The 27,686-nt window shown below is 33.2% G+C and overlaps 1 protein-coding gene across 4 annotated transcripts; it reads left to right on the forward strand.

Moving 5' to 3' along the window:
- Positions 1-168: 168 nt before the first annotated feature.
- LOC111510074 (inositol polyphosphate 5-phosphatase K) lies at positions 169-27,574 on the forward strand. Of its 4 annotated transcripts, none has more exons than XR_012467227.1 (8): positions 169-343; positions 395-731; positions 2,266-2,441; positions 4,482-4,712; positions 4,793-4,946; positions 13,541-13,738; positions 17,676-18,011; positions 25,115-27,574. XR_012467227.1 is itself a non-coding variant. In XM_074182240.1 (7 exons), exons 1-7 carry the CDS (start codon positions 330-332, stop codon positions 17,919-17,921), a joined length of 1,356 nt encoding a protein of 451 aa, XP_074038341.1. In that variant the 5' UTR covers positions 169-329; the 3' UTR covers positions 17,922-24,906. The 4 variants fall into 4 exon arrangements, 2 of the variants coding, with proteins under 2 accessions (XP_074038341.1, XP_074038343.1); XR_012467226.1 differs by lacking the exon at positions 25,115-27,574 and adding an exon at positions 18,503-24,906; XM_074182240.1 differs by lacking the exon at positions 25,115-27,574 and having other exon boundaries at positions 17,676-24,906.
- The last annotated feature ends 112 nt before the right edge of the window (positions 27,575-27,686 follow it).

The raw sequence follows: 27,686 nt of genomic DNA on the forward strand, positions 1-27,686 counted from the left end.
ATAAATTAATATTAGGTGCAATTTACATTATGGTATATACATTAAAAATTATACTCCATCTATAAAAATATCAACAAAGTTTCGTCAATCTCATTTCTCGGGTCTCGAGTTTTTGAAAAACTCAAATGCAAGGTTATGATTTTTTCAATGTCATTGTCAATGTCAATGTTACAACCGTCAAATCCCAGAATAACTATTCTGTGGTCAAATTTCTAAGTGTTTCTAATAAAATTGGTAGGTTTTCTATTTAAGAGAAATAGTTTATTGATTTTGAACTGCGTGAATACGTTTTTATTGGCCTTGACAGTCATATTTTAAAATTGTACGAAATGGATAATTTAAGGTGAGGTCTATAACGTTTTCCTATTGATATTAATTCTTATAGTTTCCTTAGACTATATATATCTACATACAATGTTGGTACAAGTAACCCCGATCAGGAACTGAAAGAATTGTTTGCTCTGTCTGACCAGAAAAATGAAAAGGGTCCTGATTTTTTCATTTTGGGATTTCAAGAGGTGAAAGCCCAACCTCATAATATGGTGATGGATTCGCTTTTCGACGATCCTTGGACCTTGGCTTCTAAGGAACTTCTTCAAAGGGACTATATCAAACTGAAGTCTGTTCGATTGCAAGGATTACTACTTCTTGTTTTCAGTTTACGAAAACATCTTTTGAATATCAGAGACATGGAGTCAGAGTACACTAGAACGGGGTTAGCGGGAATGTGGGTGAGAAAAATTATGCTAAATATTACTTTTAGATGAAGTGTACTCTCTACAGAATAAATTATTTTATGGAAGTTTGTTTTCAGAAATGTATCGTGAATTTTCATGAAGTAACTACCTCATAAGTGCCTGTATATGTAATCTAAAATCAGCACCTGTTATCACCTTTATAAATTGCATTATACGTTTAGTTTTCTTATCAACAATGGCTGCTATATTATATTTCAGTTACCACATTCAAATCTATTATCAGAAATTTTACATTTATACTTACATGTGGTAAACCATGAAAGTAATCCTTTTCCTTATCACTGTTTTTGCTCATATACTTTTGAATGCTTTCTCATTTGTAATATTTATTCTGATAAAACTTATCATGATTGTACAATAAAAATTGCTACTAAGTAGTTTCAATTACACTTTGTGTACATTTACAATGCCCTTCATATGCCACTCATATGCCTCACAATGCCACTCTTTAAAACATAAAAGGGGATCCTAAAAATATAAATATTCAAATTGATTGCTTCAGAATATTTCATGAGAATCAATTTGGTACAAATATCAATTCTCATACTGCCTCTCTCAGTATGAGAATTGATATTTAAGAGGGAACATACTTAGTGTAATATAGGCAGTAGCAACTTTAATTTTTCAAATAGGTGCCCATTTTGTGGCCCCTTCTTCATGAAATACCACCAAACTTAAATGAAAAGGAAACAAAGAATTTGTGGAAATATAAAAATAAATAATAATGACAACAGGAGAGTTGAAAAGAGCCATGCAAAAAATGCAAATAATAACAAATCAACATGTTTTCCAAGGTGCTTTTATAAATAATCATTGATTACATTTTTCATTCAATTCACGACATTCCAGTTCAAGTCGAGTTAAATTTTCATTAATTATAATGAACCATCAGTTTACCTTCTGTGGGGAATTGTGCAGTTTATATATTTACAGTACATTTATTAACTGATTCAAGTGGAAATGAATATATAAATCTAATTTAAAGACAGCAGGAGGCTAGAAGTTCGTGATATCACATTTATTAGTATTGAATTTGTTAGGTAAAAATATTTTCAAAGTATTATAGAAGGGGATAGTTGATGATTTTATACAGAAAGTATGAAATGAAAATTTGCCACAATTGAAAATATGAAAAAACTCTATATATTTAAGGACATCACCATTTATCAATTGAACTTTTAATTACACCCAACATCATTAATGGTTCGGTGAAAGAAATTTGGCTTCAATATAAGAGAACGAATCAGATATATTTTTATTGTAAAAAAGTCTTATCAAAATCATAATAATACGTTGCCGTTTTTTTTCCAACATTTACTGTAGTTACTTGTTTTCAAATTGGCTTTCAACCATCTCTAAAAACATATGTATGTAGATTGTAGATATCAAACAAAAAGTCAATATCAATTACTTTGATTTAATTATATTGTCCTTTGCACCATATAAAGGAAACATCTATCATACTGAGCTCATTATGTTTTAACCTCTCACTATATTTTTTTCTTAGGGTAACAAAGGTGCTGTAACAATCAGACTCAGCATTTACGGATGTTCTATATGCTTTGTAAATGCCCATTTGAGTGCCCACGACAACCAACTGAAAGATCGTGTAGAGGATTATAACAGTATTATTCAGGAACAGGAATTTCATGTGGCAGAAACTTCCAAAATCTTCTATCATGAGTAAGATATGGCAAAACCCCATATATACAAAGTTGTAAACGAAAATGAGTAACTGGTTTTTGAATTGTGCTTTACATCATTTTGAACATTTTAAAAAGCCATTTTACCAATTTCATCCTCCAATGAATAGTGACCAGCAATATGTACGAGATCTGTTGAAAAAATATTGTGAATTTTAATTTTTCTAAAAAAATATATATATCACTTTCTATTTTGGCCCCTTCAAAATAGCGCGTTTTTTCCAATCCTCGAACCAGTTCTGATGTGCACTGTTTGGTGTGTCCCTGAGCTCTCTCAGCGATTCGGTTTTCATCTTCTCAATCTTATTAATTGTCATTCCACAATACCAGACGTTTTCTTTGTATTGCTTCTTGCAAGCGGCCCATAACTTCAAGGTAATATTCCTTATTGACTGTACGACCATGTGGAAAAACCTCCTGATACACTACGCCAAGGTGATTGAAGAAAATGGCAAGCAAAACCTTGACATATGATCAAACTTGGTATACTTTATTTTGATCTTGGCTCTTTGGGGCTCTGTCATTGGAATAATGAGACTTTCGTTTTGATATTGTAACCATATACCCTAATTTGTCACCAGTTTTGACTCTTTCAAGTAAATCTGGATCGACGATTCCCCATAACAATTTTGAAAAGCTTGTATCACTTGTAGATATTTTTCTGACTCAGAGTACAATCGCTTAAAGTCAATGTTAACATTTCAAGTGTTTTCGAGCTTTGAATTCCAATTCATACACAAAATTTACAGCAAATTGTAATACCCATTTTTTTCTATAGCTGGACATTGCTGAACATGTAAAACACTTCTAACTTTCATGCCTCTCACCAACAAATTGAACATACTAAGCAGCTGAAACTGAAACATGTATGTTATTTACTACGAAAAAGCTTCTGTTATATCGAAACATGTCGTTATACTTTTGAAAATGAAGTTTGTGAAGATCAAATCGTTAGGTGTAGTTTGTGGAAATACATACGGTTTGGGTTGTTTTCGGATGTAAATTTGTTATAATTTTAATTTGTGTTCAGTTCAAGTTAGTTTTTATAGAGGTTGTTACTTTGATGTTGAATATGTCAGAAACTCATATTCAGGAACTTATATTTGGTAATGCGATTTGACTTTGTAGTTTTGTGGGATTGCTGCAATCGTTTCTCTCAAGTGAATTTCCCATTTTTTTGCCAACACAACTGAAATGCAAAGAATGTTTCATTGTATTTTAATGATCTAATGTCTGTGTTGAAAATAATAATAATGATTACCTTTATTTTCTGAAAAAGTGGTGTCACTACAAAGGAATGATCATTGAGCAAGTCTGTATACACTAAAAAAAAATACATTGTACATTTTTCTATGAGAAGAATATTCTATGGCACACACAAAATTTTGAATAAATTCAGAGAACTATAGAGAACTAAGCTTATTAGTATCAGGTTTTCTATATTTATCTATTTATTCATATGGGTTATCCCCATTACATTATATATATAGACTGAAGTAATGATACAAATACAATTGATCAACATATGAACTAGGGATAGTTTAATACAACAACAATAAATTAGTATAGACAAGTAAGTGTTACAGTTCTGACCACAGACAACTTTTTAATGTAGGTAACATAATAATAGTAAGCTCCAATTTTCTATCATTTATCCTTTTGAGCATGCGATTAATAAGAGAATGTATGCTATAGTTTGTGGTATAGAAATGAATGTGAAAGAGAGTTTTCCTCAGAGCTCTAGTAATCACATATGTACTTTATCTAGGAGTTCAGTGCATATAACAAGACCATTATTTAATATATAAATATTATATCAGAATTTTCTCTTCTCTTACTCAGTGAACTGAGGTTGAGAGTACTTGGTTCTCTATATAGATGTACATTTTGTATGCACAAAATCTTAATAATTAATTCTGAACCCTTTTAATGTAGTGCAGTGATTCTCATAAATTGGTGACATATAATCAGTTTGAACCTGTTTTGAGTTTATTTTGTATGGGTACGTTTCTTATTTCAGCTACGTATTTTGGATGGGTGATCTGAACTTCCGTCTCCAGGAAGAGTTTGATAAAACGCCAGAGGAGATTGAGAGGCTGATAATAAAGAAGGAACTGAAAAAACTGTTCGAGCACGATCAATTGAGAGCAGTTATGAAAAAGGGGGAGGCATTCAGTGAGCTCACAGAACAAGATCCTGACTTTCCACCCACTTTCAAATTTGAAGTTGGGGCTCCATGTTATGATCATAAGTATGATTTTTTTAAAATCAATTGTTTTTGAATAACTTCAGTACATAGTTGTGGATTTGAGATATTTCTGTACTTTTTAGGAGAAGACCTGCTTGGTGTGACAGGATATTGTACTGTGTGAATCGTCATAACTATGAGAATGTTACTCTAAAAGTTGAACAGTTATCATACAAATCCCATCCGTCTTATACGCTAAGTGACCACAGACCTGTGACGGCAGAATTCATGATAAAAGTAAGAATTTGTTTTTCGAAGCTTTTTGTGTGATTGTGGTTTAAAATAACATCATAGTCATTGTGTTGCTTTCTCATTACTAACACCTGAATGTCATGGTCGCGCTTTTTTCCTTCCAGTTAATTTTCAGTTATGAAATTGGAAAAAATATGTAAAAACTGACCGATACTTGATAAAAATCCATTATAGTTTTCAAAAAACACACTTTATTGTGAGATTTCCACTTGAAAGTTTACAAAACGGCAACACTAGTTTTGCTATACATTAGCATCTTCGGCCATCACAATACTGTTTGAACAAATTCTGTGTCCTGCTTTTATAGTAATTTGAATCATCATTTATTTATTTATTTATTTATTTATTCATTAACGGGTAACACCCAATTGAGTTTAAGAGATTTCACAATAAATTATATGAATACAACAAATAATTACATCTAACTTACTTGCTAAAAGTAAAACTAATTTATTAATAAAAAAATAACAGTGGGAAAATAAATTTACTGAATTAAAATATTAATTAAATAAATGAATGATTAAGATATGGAAAATTCAATAATTGAGGATGTTTATGTTTATTACCATTTATAATTTATTTCTGAGCAAGCGTAATGCAAACTTAAATTTTGTTTCGTTCAATGAAAAGAAGTCCACATCGACTTTATTACCACCAATAGCAACTCTAGACAGGGGAGAATGTTTACCTTAGTTACAACGATGAAAATCTATTGCAAATGTTTCTATATTCCTTGTACTTCTAGAAGGAACATGTAAGCCAATTTGTGCTAGCAATGCAGGGCAGTTGATAAGAGAATTTAATAATTGGAATAAGAGTTTTAAGTCAGTTTCCCTACGAATATCATCCAATGAATGGTCTTTCAAGAGCATTTTTAACTTAAACGCCAAAAATTTAAGAAATTTGTGTTTTACTCGTTCAATGTTAAGTGCAGGACTTTCATAGGTGGGTGACCAAATGGAACTGCAATAATCTAAGACTGATCTCACCAGGGTGAAATACAGCATTTTTATACATTCAATATTAGAGAAGTCCTTGGAAGTACGACAAATGAAGCCTAGAATTTTTGTTGCTTTGTTTATAATATAATTATAATATAGGTGAAAGTCCAGTTTTTTATCCATTACTACTCCTAAATCAGTTACAAATTCTCCTGATATGTAATAATCATATTTTACAGGTGTAAGTACTCGATAGTACGTCATACATTTACATTTATTCACGTTGAGATTCATATCATTTTGTGAACACCATTCACTAAATCTGTTTAAATCTGTCTGTAATACTAAGCAATCATTTGGTGTTTGAATTGTCTTGAACATTTTTAAATCATCTGCAAAAAGTAAGATGTCAGTATATTTAAAGTTACCTCTGATATCATTAATAAAAATGTTGAAAAGAAACGGTCCTAGAGGGCTTCCTTGTGGAACACCTGATAAAACATTAATTTCGTGAGATATGAATTCCTTGACTTTTACATATTGAGATCTGTTACTAATATAGCTCATCAGCCATTCCAATAGTTTTCCACAAAATCCAATTGCTTTCAATTTCTCACATAAAATTGAATGGTTCACTGTGTCAAATGCTTTGGAAAAGTCAGTATAAATGACATCAAGTTGATGTTATATACCTAATTTCAGAGAAGAAGAGAAAAGCGCTAATGATGGTTTTGCAAGTGTAAATCGGCAGTTTCTCAATAAAATATTTGGTATTCCATCCAGTCCAGGACCTTTATTAATGTCTAATTCCCCTAGCTTGGTTAGAATCGTTCCCAGACTAATAGTGCAGTTACTGTGACTATGACTATTACTACCTGACAAATTTCTACATGATGAATTTGTAAGGTTTTTCCTTCAACTTGGTGTAGATTTTTTTTTTTTTATTGATTTTTAATTAGCGTTTCTTTAGAATTATAAATTTTCAGGAAATTTGAAACTTTGCATAATTCTATTATCGAGTAGTCGTCCAAAATATCCATCTGCTGCAGTGAAGAAAGTAATACACCAGGGCTCACTATGGTATCCACTAAATTAATTGTGGCCAGTACGGCAGGCTTTATTAATTGCCATCCTGGGTTCGAATCCTGGGTACCTGCTGCTTTTAGTTAGCAAATCAAATGATATCAAATTTATTTTAACAGATCAATATTGGTTATACAGTTATAATTAATATTCAAAAAAACCAATCTATTACTACTCTTATAAGCGGAAGCAACAGCGGAAAAAGGTTACGCATTCATCATGCTAAGCATCGACAGACGGTTAAAAGACTACGGCAAATGGTACGCAAGCACAAGTGCTAAGCTCATTCAAAGCTCTTATATGAGGATTCACAGTTCAAAACAGATAACTTGCAATATACGGTGGTATCAACTTGAGGGGTGTTTGACACACGGCCCTCGACAAACTCTAACAACAATATAATGGTACACCCGGTATAATAATTAATCAGAATGTGGGGTGTTCATCACAAGGTTCATAAAATCAGTTTATGAAATTAATTACAACGGTATTCGGTATACGTCAACTCATTAATAATTTTAAAATGAAGGGTGTTCAGCAAACGGTCTTCTTCGGAATAAAATGATCAACACATAGAATGTAATTGTCCACTCGGTATGTTATATCAAGGGTGTTCTTCACATGGCCTCTGATATAAAACTGTCAATTATTTGTTGAAATATCATACAAACTGAGAACCACTACTTTTTATCTCACCCTTTTCTTTCTTTTATCCACTTACTTTTTTGTCTACCGGTTTGCCTTCATTTACTGGAACTTGAACGGATCTGGAACTGAGACTAAACTCCCTTGGTAGATGCTCTCGATATTTTTGAAATAAAGGTCTACGCGGTGTCCGGTGATGGGCGAGTTGTGCCCTCCATCGGTGGTACGGTATATTAACTAATAACATATGATTTTCAAATCTCATTGGTTACCTGACATAGTACAGTTTCCTATCGCTATAGAGTGGCAAATTGCATTGGCGACCTGAGATTTATATCGCGATAGAGTGGCACTTTGACCTAGAATAGAATAGAAACGAATAGAATAGAACTTTATTGCGCCCATAAAAAATACAAATATTTTATACAAGTCACCTATTACATTGCATAGTTACATAAAGAAGCTGTAAATGTAACAATAAAATTAAATGTAGAGTATGAAATGCATTTTAAAAATTCTTAACGTATAAAGAAACAGGAATAAAAAGTGAAAAAGATGCACTAGGTATCTCCAAGCGAATCCTCAAGAGTAACATTGAACTCACTCAGAGTATACAGGCTCGTTATAGTGAGAAGTTTTTTCACTGTATTTCTGAAAAGTCTTAGTGGCAGGTGTTTAATTTTTTCAGGAAGGAAATTGAAGCAAGTGATGCCAATTGATTTGCTTTTATCCAATCTTCTTAAGAGGAGCACAACATTATTTCCATTGCGTGTTTTGTAGGAGTGAATATCCGAGTGTGTTGTGAGTGTGTGATAATTTTTTTTGAAATGCAGAACATTGTCAAAGGTAATTTGTGAGAATAGAGTCATGATTCCTGTATTCTGAAACAAAGGCTTCCAGTGTTCATTATATTCAGCTTTTACAATGCTACGTACAGCAGCTTTTTGCAAGACAAATACTCTTTGAAGATGGGTGTAGCTTGCATTACCCCAGCACAGCAACCCATAACTCATTGCTGAGTGGAACAAGGCGTAGTATGTCATTAGAACTGCTTTCTAACCAGCCGTTGTAGCTATTCGTCTAATGGCATAAGGAACGCCTAGGAAGATATTCATTCAGCCGGATTCAAATAAATAACGGAGCAATAATGTAAACACAAAATAAAAAAGCTGTTTCTATCTGACGTACCACTGGGGAAATTAGTAAAACTTTGTTACAACATTTTTATTCTGCGGTTTCCGCCGAGAACTAAAACCGGTATGAAGTCACCACGCCACGAGGTTTCACTGTAATTTTCTGTTTAGTGTTTTGTTTGTGTTATTAATAAATTTCATTATTGATAAATAGAAATAGATTTATTTGAAATAGATATCCTAATATACATAAATATTATACAAATATATCAGTTATTAAACAAAATACAAAAACACTGAAATTTATAATACCTGTATATTAGAATATAGTGTGTAAAACATAGCAGTAGTAAATGATGAAGAGATTAATGGAGAGAAGAATGATGAACAACTCATTTGGAATAATATTGTGAACGTGTAGAATAGAATTTATTCGTCATTAAAAACATTACACACATAATATATAACATTCTATCAGACTAGTCAAAACAGTTGAATATAGTTGATTTAATAATGTATATTGAGATAAGGAACGTTTGAAGAGTTGGAGAGTGTTACTTTGTTTAATTTCATTGGGAAGCTTGTGTCCAAAGCTGTGTCTAAATGTTATAGTCTAAATGCTGTGTCCCTCTTATTAATCATTCACCCATAACTAATCCCAACAAATTCATTACCTAAACTATTTACCTTTCTAGGAACAACTCATAATATTGGAGAATAATGAATACAATTTTTATCTGAGCCATCATTTCACTTACTTTCAAGATGTATCCTAATTACCAATTTTCTCATTGCAAACTGAGTTCAATCAAGGAGAACAAAACAAATCTATTTGATCATTGAGCAATAATCTCAAATTTCAAATCTATTGGTTCCTAAACATTTCGAAGGCTTCAGAAGGCTTCCAAATGCAATACATCATAATTGTAATTCAACTCGCGACCCTCTGTCAAAAGATGGTTCTCATTTGTTGAATTGATCTTCCCATTCAAAAAAAGTACTTCTATGCTATTTCATTCTTTTGTAAAAAAAAATCCGGTTTGTCCGATACAAAGTTTTGGACCGCAAGTCAACTTGTATACTTCCGATCTATCAGACACCGGAGTTTTATCTTTTATTGTTTTCAATGAATTGACTCAAATTATTATTATTACTCAATTCACTCAATTTATTATTATGTGAGTAAATTCATTACAAACAATAAGCTTCAGTGTCCAGTGTCTAATAGATCGAGAGTATACAAGTTGACTTGTGGTTCTTATGCAAAATTTCATTTTGGCCAAACGGGGAGAACATTTTCCCGACGTATAAAAGAGCATAGAAGTAGTTACTTGAAAAAGCGAACCATTTTTCAACAGAGGGACACGAGTTCAATCACGATTATGAAGTATTTATTCGATATTTTGTTAGCAATGAAGAAAGTAATATAAATCATGAAATTATGAAACAACAAAAATTATTTGGCGCCCCGGGGCGATTTCATTGATTCCAGTGGTGCATTTGCTTTTTCAGCTGCAGGAAAACCCGGAAAAACCTGCAGCACCACATCATCTGAAGATCTTGATCTGCCAATGTCTTCTCTTTTATAAAACAAAATGTAGGGTGTCTCCAGCGGCTCCAATAAGTATTGTATTTGGAAGAAAAATGTTCAAATCCCAACTTTTTGAAATGTTTAGAAATCAGTAGTTTAAAAAATTAAATATTATTGCTCAATAATCAAATAAATTTGAATTCAGTTTGTAAAGAGGAAATTGGTAGTTAGGATAGATCTTGAAAATAGGTAAAATGATGACACAGGTAAATATTGTATTCATTATTCTACAGTTTTATGAGTTTTTCTAGAAAGGTAAATAATTTAGGTAATGAATTTATCATGTAGAAATTTATCATGGAGTAACAGTCATAACGATTCAAATGACTATAAAAGCACGTCATAGAATTTTTTAAACAGTGTTGTGACGCCCGAAGATGTTATTGTATTGCGAAACACCTGTCACTGTTTCGTAAACTTTCAAATGGATTTCTCACATCAAAGTGTGTGTTTTTAATACGGTACAAAAAAATATTAGTTTTGTGCTGAGAATCACTTTTTAGTTGTTTCGAATCAGTTATAGAGTGGGCTATTGCAAATGTACCACAAGGTATAACTTCCAGAGAAAGAACTTTTTGCCAAAATTTAAAACAAGTCAAGTTTGTGTTTGTAAGGGGGACAAGTTTTGATCTAAAAATCATTGCAAAACGGACACTGTCATCCCCAAATTCTCAAAAATAGCTTTTGTTTCCTTATCCACTACTAATTTGCTTTGGAGCTTTGAAATGTCGACAATATTTAAATTGAAAGGGTTATATTTTTAGGAGTGATTAACTTTTTGGAAAGAAAGTTTTTGGCTTCTTACTACTCCATCTTGTTACAAAAATGTGGCAATCTTTCAAAGAAAGGAAGGAAACAATCAATTTCAAAAGAAGTAGCTCTACACATACAGCCACCGGACTGAGTCATGGCCGGTGGGAGAAATCGTATCTGTGTAAAGTTTAGGTCGGTGTATGAAAAATAAAGTATTGGGAAAAAAGGAATAGAAACTTTCATTTGAAATTTAACGTTTACGGCTCGAATAATCTAACGGACTTATAACAGATTTTTACATATCTACTGCACATCTTGAGGTAGGGGCTTCTCACCGGCCATGACTCAGTCCGGCAGCTGTAGATGGGTAGATCATGCAAAGAAGTAACTTTTAGACATAAACTGGAAGAAGTACCTCTCCTGAAACAGCTACTTTCATATAAACATTGAATTACATAAATTTTTTTTTCAAAATAAATCTTTTTTTATGAACACTGAATTATACGAAAAACAATTTTCTCCACTCAGTTTATATTCCAAACATTCGTTATGGAAATGAATCAGATATCATTCACAGGATTCCTACACAATATACTAAATGAAAGGTAAAAATTTCACTTACATGAAACAGTGTCATCCTCACTGGTAGTCATCGATGTTTCGCCGTATGACACTTGCTTTATGACTCTTCAGTATCTATCTGGATGATATAAGAAAAAACACACAATTCATTCATAAATTATGATGGAATCACGGAATAATGGGTTTGATCTACTTATGCCATTGATGACATCAAGATGACATTCATTCGCTTATTTGATTAAATTCCACCCAAAGAAATCTGGTTTAAATTCAAAGGTTATATTTTTAGGTGTGGTTAGATTTTGGGACAGAAAGTTTTTGGTTATTTACTACTCCAGTTTGTGTCTGAAAGTTACTTCTTTGCATGATCTACACATCTATGTATAGAGTTACTTCTTTTGAAATTGATTGTTTCCTTCCTTTCTTTGGAAGATTTCCATATTTATTTGTATCAAGATGGAGTGGTAGAAAGTCAACAAGATGTTTTCCGAAAAATGCAAAAGTTTTAAATAAAAACCGGAACCCTAATACAACATATGTACTGTCACAGACATAATACTGTTAACAGTATATGTCTGTGACACAGTAATTACTGAGCGTCTGTCTAACGAGAAAGGAGGGGCCTCTTTCTGCTGACCGATACGTGAGAGAAAGGGAAGCCAGACACACTGGCGCTGTAACGCTTTAGGTAACGAAGCGGTTTACCCTCCCATAAGAAGTTATCACTTCCAAAATTATTGTAATAATCCATGGTCGGTCGGTAGTCGGTCGGTTCGACGTGGTTGCTTTGTTCACTCCCTCGAATTGATCGGTGGTTCAAACCCCAGTCTGTTAAACTAGTGAAAATCACACAATAAAGTGTTTTTAGAATACGTGAACTTTAAACGTTCAAGCCAGTTTCGAATATACCTACACAGTAGGTTGAATGGACTGACGCCTATCAGAAAACAACTACTCCCCTGGCTAATACTACGAAGGGCGTTGGATTATATCCGACAGGCGTCAGTGCAGGAATCTGAAGATTCCTGCACTGACTTTAGACTGACTTTAGATTTGTTTACTGCCAGTCTTCAAGCATAGTCCACTGACTAATAAGAAAGTTTTTCTTCCTTATTCAGAGGAATCGGGCAAATTACGGATATGCAGTTGGTTAGTACCTCGTTCACTAGATGGAGTGACATTGTGTTGTTCGGTCCAACTTAGGAAGAGGAATGAAATACTCTGAAAGAATTCCGATTTTCAATTGTGGAATATCATTGACTTTAGGTCGATGATGGTCACTATCTTGCACTGATGAGTGGCTAATGAGCCCGAAACCGGTCTGCAAGTGTGCCTGTTCCAAAAATTGAAGTTCGACTCTTTCAGTTGTATTGCCAATTGCATATGCAGGAAATTTTCTTTGAAGATTCCTGCACTGACGCCTGTCGGATATCATCCAACGCCCTTCGTGGTATTTGCCAGGGAAGAAGTTGTTTTCTGATAGGCTTCAGTCCATTCAATCTACTGTGTAGGTATATTCGAGACTGGCTTGAACGTTTAAAGTTCATTTCTTTAGATTTGTTTACTGTCAATCTTCAAGCATAGCCCACTGACTAAGAATGTATTGAATTGTATTGAATCTGACTCCATTGTACAATATAATATACTAACTGGTTATCACAGTGGAAATATACTTTCATTATTGAAAAGTGAATCTGTGAATTCTGTGGAAATATACAAACCATTGTCAATTTAATCTTGCATTATCATCTCACTAAAATTTCATCTGTCCATATCAATACTGAGCATCAATTTCGCTTATCACTTCTAAATGCTACTCTTAAAGTAACCCTCGACTATTATGTTGTTCAGATTCCACAGCAGGTCCAAAAGATTATGAAGGAAGCCTCATTACCTCTGTCTGTTGATCAGGTATTTTCAGATTACTCTGAATGCGTTATCGAGTTCGATGAAATCGGAAGATGGGATGCAGATATTGATAACTATGTTTACTACACGGTTACCAAAGACGTTCCCGAGACCACAGATGATTGGATTGGGTTGTTCAAGGTCAGTAAGTTTTTTATTCTAAGAGAAAGAAAGAAATTTATTGTTTGTTTGAAGGTGGTTGACAATGTTTTGTGGTGTATTTCATCAGTTCGGACTTCCATTGTCTAATATAATATAAATTGATTTGAAATCCCTGAAAAAAGTTGATAAGATTAACCGAAAATAACAATTTTATTAAACAAAACACTAAAATTACAAATAAATAACATACAAGCAACAACCAAAAATGTATTGGTTCAATAGAACAACTACAAGATATCGTCGGACATGTCAATTTACACTTGATATAAGTAATTATCCAATGTGGATACAGTAAAAAATATTTGTTGAAATTTGAACTATGCATACATATTTAGAGAATATAATAAGATAATACATGTACATATAAACGTGTAAATAAGTATACATATATACATATAAAAACTATAAACATACATACAGAGCATTTCTTTAATCCAGATATGCCTGAACAATTTTTTTTTGTTTTTTTCAACATTATTGCTTTAATGTTAACAATTTACCTTCCTTAAGTGAAGAAAAACACATTTCGTTTATTTTCTAGTGTTTACAATCTGTCTTTTAGGGTGTCCTTAAAAAAGGATAATCGGCATATAGGTAGTAGTGTTATATAAGAAACCTAAATACTAATTCTAAAGTAACTGATTAGCAAACTAATTTTCAGACCTATGATAGCTCACAAAACACTCCATATGCAAAGCCACGTCACATTTTTCACATCTTTTCTGAATTTTTTTGTGACATACACGACATCGAGTCTGTTTGGGTTGGGATATAAGAAAGTGATCTTGGTTATCTAATCTTGATTCAACATTCTCCAACGCGAAAGGTCTTCCCCTTTTTTTCGCACATCGATTGGTTTCCAAGAGCGTCAAAGTAATTTGTCGTCTAGTCGATAGATTGTCAAGTGAACCTTCTTGTAGTCTATGGAGTTGCCATGTGTTCTGTTCGCAAATGTCTAGACCATACGCAATTAAACAAAAATACCATTTTTTACCTCTTACTGACGTTCTGTAGAGGCTTACATTCTGGTCGCAACGATCTACTCCTCCCATGAACTTATTATAAATATATAACAGGTGTCACTGATCTACAGTGATTCTTTTCTTTTTGAAAAAACCGTGATACTTGGTGTAATGGCTCCACCGATAAAGTATTGGAAGCAACATTTACTGCATTGTTATCATGCCATTTGACAATAACTACTTTGTTCTGAGTAGATCTAAAATCATATTCTCCTCTCTTCTTTTTCTTAATTTCGTTTTTTGATAATATTGGACACTTTGACATCCTGTTTTCCCGGATGGTTCCTGTAGCTCTTACATTGTCCTTTTGCAGTTGATCCAAAAGTGGGACCGTTGTAAAAAAATTATCAAAAAATATATGGTAGGGAAAACTTCCAAGCATCTTGAGTATGTCAGCATATTCTAGAATAACGGATGGACCTAAACCAAACGATTTGTATCGTTCTTTTAGCTTTGTTTTGGCTCCTTGATAAGGCTCAATCCACACACAGTAGCCGCTACTTGTGGCACCCATCCAAACCTTGTAATTATAGCGAATTGGTTTATTTTTGATGAATTGCTTACATCCATGTTTCCCAAAATAGGGAACCATGGATTCATCCACACTGTGAGTCTCAGATTAAGGCGCGAATCTTTGGAAATTTTGATTCAGTCTATCAAAAAATGGCCTAACTTTGGCATACCTGTCATTTATATCCAAATTGTCATTATCGCAGCGATGAAGATTTGACATGATAAGCTCAAACCTATCTCTAGCTAATGCATTTGCTACTACTTCGTTTCTTGTATCGCCACTTTTTTCCCAAAACATACGCCTCCTTGGAAGAGGCACATATCCACTTAGCAACAATACTCCAAAAAATTCTTTCATTTCAGAGTGTGTTATATTTCCGGGTTTATTTTTCTTTGCAGCATACATATTGCTATAGGTTACATATTTATGATATCTTCATCAAACATATGAAAAAATAGTTCCGTTTGAGAAAAATTTGCATTTGCCTTTTGCATTGGTTGTCACTCTATTGCAGATGGTTGCAGATCCTTTTTTTCCCATACATATTTTTTACTAGAAGATGTTTGTAAAAGGCTAAGCGGGATGTTGTCTTCTTCATCCCATAAGTCTGCATCTTCTTCATTTTCCACATTTTGAACCAATTCAGCTTCCGCTCTTAGTTGGGTACCAGGTAAGTTACTTACAGTCATAAATTCCTCATCCCCGAGTCTTCATCTGTTAAATCATTGCAACAGTTGGTAGGTGGCATAAGGGCAATTTGTATGTCATTTATATTGGATGTATCGTCTTCCTCCAAGCTTTCTAGTAACTCGTGGCGCCATCTGGAAAAAGAATTAAATGGAAAAGGGGGTCTTGTGACATATCATTTTGAAGCTCCTGACGAATACTTCACAATTCTAGAATATGAAGTCAATATCTTCACCTACTACAAAATGGCGGAACATTTAATAATTTCCTGAAGACAAACACAATAATATCGATAATTCTAGAAATATTTATCTTTATCTGCCATATGGCATTTCCAACCTGATAAGGTTTGATATGTTATTTTTTGTTTATAAAAACGACAAAAATGTTAGTACGATAATGTTCAATTAGAATATTCTCATTTAGTTTTCGGTTTTACTAGTAGAAAGGTACCACGTCAACAATCTCTAAAATGGTCAATTCTCGTCCATCGGAAGAAAAAATTGGAGCGGTTTTTATTTACGGTGCGACGCGTAACTTTCACCAGACCGAAAGGATTTTCAATGAACGTTTTCCGAATTGTCCTACCTGTAGAAAATATTTCCGGAAGAACCGCAAGTGCAAATAATTGTTGAGATGGTAGTAAATCCTGAATACTCTACTTATTCCGCCACGAATGATTTGTGAGGTGTCTCCTTCTAATGTGTGGAGACTTTTGATGGATATTGTATTCCAACAAGATGGAGCACCACCACATTACTCCAGACAAGTAAGAAACTATTTGGATACTACTTTTCCCGGTCGTTGGATTGGCCGTCGAGGTCCTACAGAATGGCCAGCCATTGACCGCCATTTTGTAGTAGTTGAAGATATTGACATTATATTCTAGGATTGTGAAGCATTTGTCAGGAGCTTCAAAGAAATGTGTTACAAAACCCTCGTTTCCATTAAATTTTTTTCCCAGTTGGCGTCCAGTCGCCATCTGGAAATTTTCATCTGTCAATTTTACTGCAAAATAAAGTATTCATGCGTTAATTTCAATATCCCAAATTTCAATTTTTTGAGTTGTCTCGTTCAAAAAACAAAAGGGGGGGACAATAAAGAAATGCACTGTATATATCTTATGAACTTTCAACATTGCGAATGAATGGTTTTACACCGTTTTATGTCATGCATATTCTGTTGTGGCATAACCGAAAATGCATGGGACTCTTCGGCACTCTAGAAAGAATGTTGAGGTTCAACCTCCTCTCTCCAGTCTATTGGCATTTCAGGAATAAATTCTGTTAACTTGAAACCTAAAATTTAGTTTATCAGAATCTGTTAAAATGAAAACTCATCGTTTTTATTACATTGATATTTGATTTTCAAGAATTTATATCTGTTCTTTTGTTGACTAATTTGATACATTTTGTACTACCTCTGTAAAATAAGGGTCCAAGCTAAATTTGTTTTCAAATACCTTGTTCCGACTATTATATGCCATATATAGAACAAACAAAACACATTTGAAACACCTGATTAAAACATGAATATGAATGTTCCGAAATGAACCAGAAAAAAAATCAGTTAGACGGCATTGAGTACACACTATTTTCAATTGGAGCACAAGTTCGACTTCAATTTTATTGTTTTGAATACCACATAACATATAAAACTTTGATAATGAATGAATCTGTTCATGACTTTTCAGGATAACTTCGACGCTCTCGACGATTACATAACCTACGAGTACGTAAACAAGTGTACCACCCCCATCGAAGCCAGTGGTAAATCTACAGATGCTCACGGGGATTTATCCAAACCAACCAGGTTTAAAGTTATATTCCCTGAAGTACCAAATCATGTCCGAGGCGTTTTCTGCCTAGTTTACTTCAGTCAAACGGAAGACAAAGTTTCCAGCGTATTGGGCATGAGCAACCCTTTCTTGATTAAGTAGAGAAGTTGTACTTAATTCATGATTGATGCTTAGTTAAACGTTTCTGTTCATCAATAGTTTTTTGGTGACAAATCTGGGAGATGTTGCTTGGTAAGAACTGTAGGGATATATTGGCTAAAAATTTGCTTGGAACTGATTTCCAAAAAATGATTCTCCAGTTTGTTCAGTGTATTTTCATAAACCTGTGTGTGCGTTTTTTGATCCTGTAGAAATTCATCAAATTTTAAGAACATCAGGTATTGTTCAATTTTTTTAACCCTCATGGTCATTTGGCTATTTTATTTCAATCAAAAGATTGCTTACATATATTGTTGTCTATAATGTACCACCTTATCCGTTATTTTTTTTTAGAAAATTCACCATGAAATCTGAACCTAAAAAATTTGTTCGCAGGCTGACAGAAATTTTTTTTTGATGATATTTTTTTTATTATTCAATATAGTTTCCTTTGAGGGCGATCCAGTGATTATAGCGATCATACATTTTTTCGATTCAGTTTTCACAGTACAATTTGTCTTTAGCCTCAAAATTGGCCTCAGTTTCGACGATAACTTCTTCATCGGTGCTAAATTTCTTTCCAGCAAGCATTCTTTTGAGGTCTGAAAACAGGAGTAAGTCTCTGGAAGCCAGATCTGGAGAATACGATGCAAATCACTTCTCAACCGTTGATTTTCCTGTTGCAAAGTCCGAATAATGTTCTTCAAGCCAAACCTTGGCTTCAAAAGTATTTTATTTTTACCAAAAAGCGATGCTTTATTAACACAAGGAATTCCTTTTTATACAATTTCTGCAAAGTAACATAAGATGCTTCACTAAAAATGTTCCATCCTACAAACTAATAGTCCGACAGCTGTGAAATTTGTACAGGCGTCTTTTGAAGGTTAGGGTTAACTAAAAAATCATATGGGTTCAATACTATTAACGCCATCTGCGTGTTAGCCTACGAACCTCTCAGCCCACCTTATACTTAGCTTTTCAAGGCTTATATATTCCTGCAATTTTCGGGAATGAATTGGTGAGGTTTAGGTAAAATTTCGGATACGCTGTGCACCTTTCTGATTTTGAAAACAAACTTGTGTGAAAAAATGAAAGAAAAAGTCGGTGGTCTCCCTCATTTCCAGAGTGGCAGCCTTCCAAAGTTACAAATTTTTTCAGCCTTCTTTTTGCACAAACTTTAGAATCACGAGTATTCATCCACCACATCACTTCATACCTTATTTCACCTCTTTCGATACTATTTACTTTGATAATCAATTTTTTTTCTATAAAAAACTTGATTTTAAATTGGATTCGTTTTCTGATGACATCCCTACATTGTTAGGTTATGTACTAGTGATATTTTGAAAAAAAAGCAGTTCCTTCAACTAATGAAGTTCTTCGTAGTAACAATGTTGATTATTGTACCTAAAAGTGTCAGAGAAGGTGAAATAAGATGTTAAGGTGATGTGGTGAATAGATATTTGTGTTTTTCTATAGTTTGTGTTGTGCCAAAAGAAGGCTGAAGAGTTAAAATTCTCGAAAGGTTGCGGGGCTGTAACTCTGGAAATGAGAGAGAGCACCGATTTTTATTCCGGATTCTCAACCTACACTTCAAAATACTTGAGTACATAGTTTTTTCAAAATCGACAGGTGCAGCCTATTCAAAATTTTACCGATGTTTGTTGTCACCTGTTTTAGATATTCCATAATGATTTCTATTGTTATTGATAATGATAATTGTGAAAAATCCCGATGAATTTATTTTCAACTATAGAGTTTGTGTAATATAAGAGTTTGCAAATATGATATTTCAAGACGTCCATTTGCTATTTTATAATGAAATTTATGTTGCAGGTTAGTAAGTTATATTCAGTAGTATTTTGAAATAGAATTGAATATGAGAAATGTAATGAAAGACACTGTTCGAGTCACTTTTCTATGTTAGAAAGGTTTTTTGTGTTGCCGTCTATAGGAGGTTCTACAACTTTATAGCCTATACCAATTGTTTACACAACGTTCTTGTCAAATTTTGAACTATCAATTTTTACAATTCTGAAATAGGAATCGTGTTAGGAATCCGTGTTAGGAATCACACGTTAAAAGGTAAGACCTCGTTAGTCCTTAGCTCGCACAAGTTTCTCAACTTCTGAGAGTTGTCGTTCGTATGGGGGCGACAGCTGATTAACGGGAAAACAGATTTTAAACAGACAGAAAGATGAACGCACAAGCATCTTGAAAAATATATAATAATAAAAATGCTAACATAAGACATGGTGCCCATTCTTTGTCTGCTCCGTTATTTTGTGTAATTCAGATCTGTCGAGTAATTTATATTTCTGCATTTAAAAAAACCGATTCATTGAACTTATAATTTTTTCGATCTTCAAGTACACTCTCTGCCTGGGCTTTATCGTCTGATTTGAACATCTAGAATTTACCATCTTTGATAATCGGTTTTTCTGTGTCTTTTGATAACCTAACAATTTGCCCTGCAGATGTATTTGAGGTCACAGGAATGTAAACCATGACATGTTTTGTTTGTCGGATTCAGTGACAACAGTTTTGGGCTTGAATGTCAACTTGTGGGTGCTTGTCTCCGTTGAAAAATATGTATGTGCACCAATTGAATTCAGTCTGAGACCTCCTGTTCTTGTAAATATCGAAAAATCAAACGCATTCGGTCATTGTTGAATTCTGATACGCACTCACCTCGGTTTTTCCAATGTGAGACTACTGTTTAGCCTGCGATAAGGAAGGCCACACATTAACATCTATTGTTCTATCAGATCCAGTATCCTTCCTTTGTGACGTAGTTACAATGGATGTTGCAGCTTTATATGTACTCACTTGTAGCAAAATAACAGTAGTCAAAATTCAGAAAATAGGAGCAGCGACTTCCTGGCAAGCCTTTTATGCCAACTATCACCATTCTCCACTACTCATTTATCAAAAATATGTTAATCAACGACAAAAAAAATGAGTCTTGATAATAACTAGTTCGTTTGGTGAAACCATAGGAACAGTAATGTAAATTTTATAATTCCAATTATATTCGAATCTTGGAATCGAATTTCGAAGAGACCTGTGATTTCTCAATCTAAATAGGTGGAAATGAAAATAAAAATTCCATAATGAAAAAAGTGAATTGAAGTGTTTCTTTTGGTCATTATAGCTTGCAGATGCCAAATGAACTATAGTCAGATATGAGAAATGTAGTACAATTAGCAAAATACATATTTCTAGAAGAAATGATGAAAATAGTTAAAAAAATAGGTAGCTTGGTAGATTCAAGAAACACTTTATTGGTGAGATTTTCACTTAGCAGTTTTACAAAAATGCAACACGTGTTTCGCTATACAATAGCTTCTTCAGGGGTGTCTGAAGACACTTTATTGAAAATCTCACAATAAAGTGTTTTTCGAATACAAATTCAAAGTCAGAAAAATCTTTGACTGAGAAATGTGTACATTAATTTTCCAAACGCTAGGTATATTATTATGTAGGTATATATTTTAAACGGGTAGAGTACTTGTAGTTGTAAGTAAAAATTATTCACAAAGATTGGTTTGGGGTGAGAATCATGAACAAATATTGTTATGTTGCTAGTTTTGCTTTTTTGAGAATATCCATGGGAATAGTCAAGCAGAAAAGACTATGATACTTAAAACAAATGTATATTATGTTAACTTCTTTAACATACAAAAACTGTTATATTTTGTGGAAAATATTTGCTCTAAAAATAATTTTTGAAAAACAACTCATGTCGAAACTGGACATTTCGAAAGGTTGCTAAAAAAAGTTTCTCTACGATTGAACATTTTTCTTTACACTTTCAGTAACAGGATTGGCTTTTTTCATTATTTGAAGATCTAACTTAAGTACTTCATGGATATAATTGTTTTTGATCAAGTGACTCAAATAAGAATTTCTTGATGTTCATATAATACTCAAAACATTCAATAATGTCTTGATATGATTCGTTGAATTTCCAGTTTTGATATAATTATACTTGGAAAAATATTACCTCAACGATTTACTTTTATGGCAATTCAGTGACCAATATAGCCTCATTTAGAGTGTATTTTAATATTGTGTTTTTGTTGTTATTTCAAATTTTATTTTTGAAGTTTCGTCAACCTTGACCTGTCTTTTTCAAATAATATCAGGTTGATTTGACGACGTTATATATTCAATATTCTATAGTAAAATTTGACACTAGGTGTTTTTAGAAGAACGCCAGTTATAAATATGTATTCTACTTAATTAAAGTTGGCTTGTAACTGCTATTAATCTGGTGATATATTGCTTAAAAGTGTTTGGCTGTTCAAGTGTATGATATATTGATGTGCCTTTGAGAAAAATATTCTTGTCAATCCCGTTTTATTTTTAGTCCAATCATCTTGAAGTACTTCATCACAAATCTCGTTCAAGGTCAAAATTGGTTTTCTGCCCATTTTCGTAAAAATGTTTATTAGTTGTATATTGTATATACGTCTTGACTGATATTTGAGACACCTTATTCTGAAAGTCACTGTTTATCTTTACAAAATTACCTAAATATCTATATTTAGTAATAATCTGTTCCCAAATTTACCACTAATATTTCTATATAATAACTATGAACTAAATTTGTTACCTAGCTCTAATTATTTTCTGTCTTTCAAATCTAAGAGTGTGTTTTATAGTTCTCTTTTTTCGTTATCAGATACATTTATTCAAATCAATACAAATAATCAAAATTACTGATTCAAGATGAAATCCTCCTAGAAATATTGATAGATAAATGCTCATCAGTTTTTTCTGTTGAAATTATCTTCAGAATATTTAAATAAAGGTGAATTGTATTCTAGTCGAATCTAATGAATACTTCGAAATGAAAATTCGAAACATCCACCCCTACCTGCTTTCCTATGCAGTAGGATCTGGAAAATGTCTTCCGGAAAACGATTACACCGGCTAATACCACGATGGACCTTGGATTTTATTTGGCAGACATTTATGCAAGTTTCCTTAGAGAAAAAAAGCATTTTTCAGATCCTATTGCATAGGAACTTTGGAAGAGGTGAATTATTTGAATGTTCATTTAAAAATATATATTTTCTCACTATATATATGTATCACGACAATCTTCAGACTGCTTTTGATTTCTTTTTGTTACTATTTCTTGAAACTTCACTAATATGTGTGTGGCAGTAAAATGTAGTTTTGCAGTGACTAGAACATTTCAAATGAGGAAACAGAAAAATAAATGATAGAATTAAAATTTGTTATGGTCAATATTTTTTTATTTTGACAAGATTTGCGGATTTTTGCCAAAAGTAATAATTTTTCTTCATTATTACTATTGAAACATTGTCTCAACAATGAATGTTTACAATTTCTGACTATTAGATGTCAAAATAAGTTTGAATACTATATCGTGGAGAGATACATACCATATGAGAAAATGAAATATTTTTGTCAGAGAACTGATATATGGGATGTTTCTTTCCTGCTTGGTACTTTGTTCGCGAGATAGAGCAGGCAGGCATTTAGCAGAACCTACGGTGTAGGTAGTTGTGAGAGATGAATATGTCAAGATTATATTTCGAAATATTCATTTTCTCATCATTAGATGTTTCTAGAATATCAGAATATATACATGTTCATTCTTGGATCATAACTGTTATTGATCTAGTAATGTTTCTACTCTTGTTTCTTTTCAAATCCGCAATATTGATGAGCTCCTGAGAAAATTTTATTCAGACAGTAACATTTTCTTTTGAGTAGAGTAATTTTGAAGTACTTCATCATAACCACGTTCAAGATGAATGAGTTAGAATTTTTTGCGCATTTCACTTGAAGTGAAATTGAATACTGTGATTACTAGAAGTTACTTTCTATTTTTACATACCGGGTGGTAACGGTTGTTTGTGTAGTAAGAAATTGAAAATTCGGAACGGAGGTATAGTTCATTGAAGCAATTAAACACATAATCCTGTTCAACGATAATTTTAAGTAGAACCCTGTGTGTTTTTCACACGGTTCAATGGAAATCCTTCTCAAAAAAGTTACACAATGACGTCATCTACGGAATTATTGTTGATATTGTAGTGAGAAACAAAAAAAATTCAAGAAAAAATCATTTTCAACGTGATCTACCTCTCTCTCTCTAATTTTGTTGGACGTTGCTTCCCGTTCGGGCGCATTTGTCCAGGCTCCTCCTATCAAAGATGACAGGAACTTTGTTGGGGGGGAGGGGGGTGGGAAGCGGTCTTGCTCGAAGCATAGGTGCCATCCTTTTTTTGTCGAACTTCTTTTTAACGATGAAAACAATTCAACTTTTCGAACCTACGAATTTTTAAATTCACATATATGGCCCCCTTTACGTGGTTATCTGAACCACTCCGGCCTGAATACCGACGTGAATAAAGGAGACCCTCACTTTACATTTTTGTCTAAACTGTCACATAAACTGCGATAGCACGTGGCATCCGCGTACCAGATTTGTGGACGGAAAGGTTTTCAATTGTTTTACCATTGGAAATTTTGGGCTCTCATGAACTATACTTTCGTTCAGAATTTAAAGTTTCCTACCCCACAAACAACAGAATGGCGTTGCATACAATGATTTCATTGCCATTTTATTTCATTTTATAAAAAAAAAAACTACATCATTCCTTTTTGATAGCTGCCTTGTGAAATCTTACCCATTTTTCTTGGGTTACACGTCAGTCACCACCAATTTTAGTTTTTTGATTGTCAAAATCTATTCTATTTTCGTATTATGGGGTTCCTGTTGGATTGCATGTTTCATCACAAGGATGTGATTTGACTCAACTTATTACTTAAACTGATTCAGTATTTATGGGGTATGGATTTTTTTCCATAATTCATAATACTTGTGTATCCAATAGGATTACCCATATGAAATCCATATAAGTTATATATATTTCATGTGTTTTATTTGGCAGATTGATTATATTTTTAATAGTCGATGTGGAATAAAATTGATTATATACGAGAACATATTTTTCATTTCATATTGTAGGCCCTCGTTAGCTCGAAAATGATGCTGATACATACATGTGACATGTGAATTGATTGTTTTGATATATACAACTATATTAGCATCCGAAATGCAGAGTGTATTGCTTCTTTTCTGAAACAATACTTGAATTGTCAAAATTAGAATCATTTTATAATAATAATCCTAATATGTTTATTCCCAACAGGTTTTCACCTACAAATAGAGAAAATACAATATTCTGGTCTGTGCCCCAAGCTGGATAGAATCCATTGCACTTAAAAAACATGAATTTCAAGCATTTACGCTGAACAGATTCTAACTGCTGAACGGAACTTTGATATAATGGAAACCAAATTAAAGATGCATAATCTACCTTACTTCTTATGAAAGTAACATACAATAATTTTAGCGTATTAACATTAGAAAAGTTTCCCCACTTTCTAGAGAAATATCCCAATAGCTTTAACGGCGACGATACAATATGAGTTATATGAGTATCAGATGTAAGCCTATGATCAAACACGACCCCTAAATCTTTAAATTTGACACTGTTTTTTGAGAATCGTATTATTTATAGAATATTCGAAAATTATTGGATGAAGTTTTCTGTTGAAAGACGATACTTTGCATTTACCTACATTGAGTTGAAGTCTGTTCTCACTTCACCAGATTTGAACTTCATTAGGCGAGTTCTGTAAATGATAGCAGTCGTATATGGACTTAATTACTGAATAACTTTTATCGTCTGCGAAAAGTAAATGGGGGCATGTAATCCTTACCGAAATGTCATTAGTGAAAATTGAGAACAAGAGTGGCCCCAGGTTAGACCCCCCGGGGCACCTTTGATCTTTTGGACATGAATCCATGCTGATTTGGTGTATTTTATCATTCTTATATCGTTACTTATTTGAATGTTGTTGTCAACAATGGAATGTTCCATTGGCAGACGGGATGAACTAAATATTTCGGTTTTTGTAAACATAGTTTGTTAAGTGGAAAACGTCAGCAACAACTATTCAGTTCACTATTTTGTAGTGGTTTGTGACTTCATGTGACATTATTACTTTATTTAAAGTGTTAATATCTGGTAGGTATACATTTTGATCTTTGTTCTCAATTCTTCCCTGTCATCACTTATAAAATTTCCATAATTTTATCCGTTCCATGATCTCTTCATCTTCTCAACAATGATCTCGTTCAATCTTTTGATTTCTTCAGTTTTTGCTCTTTTCGCTCAAAAGATTCGATTATAAAAAAACGCAGCCCGTTATATAGAAATCGTCTGGAGAAGGCATAATGAAAACTGGTCATGTAGTCGTGTAGTGGAAAGGACAGAAAACATTCCACTACAAAACACGCGACTCAGACTAGTTTTTATCTGTTTGGTGCAATTCAAGTTTCGAATTTGTTGTCGAAACTAAAACAAGAAGTGTTTTGTTTCTTGTTTGTTTTTCGTTTGAAAACGAAAATAGTCTCGGTGGAAATCTGTTTTCAAAGATCCAGAGTCGGTTGAATCAAGAAAAAGTTGTCCATTTCAGAATTTTTTTAAATGATAATTCAAAATCAAGAACATTCCGATTTGTTCCAGAACTATTTGAAAAGAACCGAAATCCGCCAATTTTTTTCATTTTATTGTACAATAAGGTGAGAAACGAATACAACAATTTATTAATTAATGCGAAGAAGGACACATACTCAAAGAGACTTACCCATTTTGATAATAAATCAAAATGCATGTGGAGCATTTGCTCTGAAATAACGGGAAGAGTTCGAAATGAAGAGTGTTGCATAAATGGTGACCCAAACGCAATAGTTATTGATTACAATAAATATTTGGTAGACATGGTACCTCAATTACTAGCAAATTCCTCAAATATTCCATTTCACTGTGATATCCCTGTAAATATGCAGTCGATGTTCATGAGACCCATAACCCCAGAAGAAATAATAGAACTATCTAGAAAACTAAAAGATAAACATTCCAGTGGAGAAGATGAAATTCCTGCTAGTATTATGAAAAAAAGTCTAATTGCCATTAACGAAATCATAGCATATATCATCAATAATTCACTGAAGTATGGCATATTCCCAACAGGATTAAAAACCTCCATTGTGAAGCCAATCTTTAAAGAAGGTGATCCAGAGAGCCTAGAAAATTACCGACCAATATGCATCTCTCCCAGTTTTTCAAAATTATTCGAACTAGCAATGTCAGTGAGAATTATAGAGTTTATGAATCAATGTAACTTATGTAGTAGGCTTCAACATGGATACTTACAGGGTAGATCAACACAAACGGCCATATATCAATTCACACAAAATATAACGAACATGTTGGAAGAAAAATTGATAGCTCTCGGGATGTTTTTGGATTTATCCAAAGCATATGACTGCTTGAATCATCAACTAATGTTAATGAAATTAGAAAGATATGAAATAAGAGGTTCAGCGCTGAAGTGGGTTGAATCCTACCTATCAGATCGCCTTCAATCTGTAGAAATAAAACGAAATGGAAGAGTCTATAAATCCGAAACCCTTCCCACAGACGTGGGAATTCCGCAGGGGAGCATTGCCGGCCCTCTTTTGTTCGTCATTTATTTGAACGACTTATGTAATCTAAACCTAAACCAACGTCAGTTCAAAACTATCTTCGCAGATGACACAAGTCTGTTATCAGGTGGTGAAACCTTCCCAGAGATGATGTTGAATAGTACAGATCTATTCAACAAAACTAAGGAATGATTCAATAAAAATCAACTTGTACTAAATTAATCGAA

Source organism: Leptinotarsa decemlineata, unplaced genomic scaffold, assembly GCF_025532065.1.
Source record: "Leptinotarsa decemlineata unplaced genomic scaffold, Ldec_3_MD MMD2_tig00026328_RagTag_RagTag, whole genome shotgun sequence".
In the NCBI taxonomy this organism is placed as follows: Eukaryota; Metazoa; Arthropoda; class Insecta; order Coleoptera; family Chrysomelidae; genus Leptinotarsa; species Leptinotarsa decemlineata.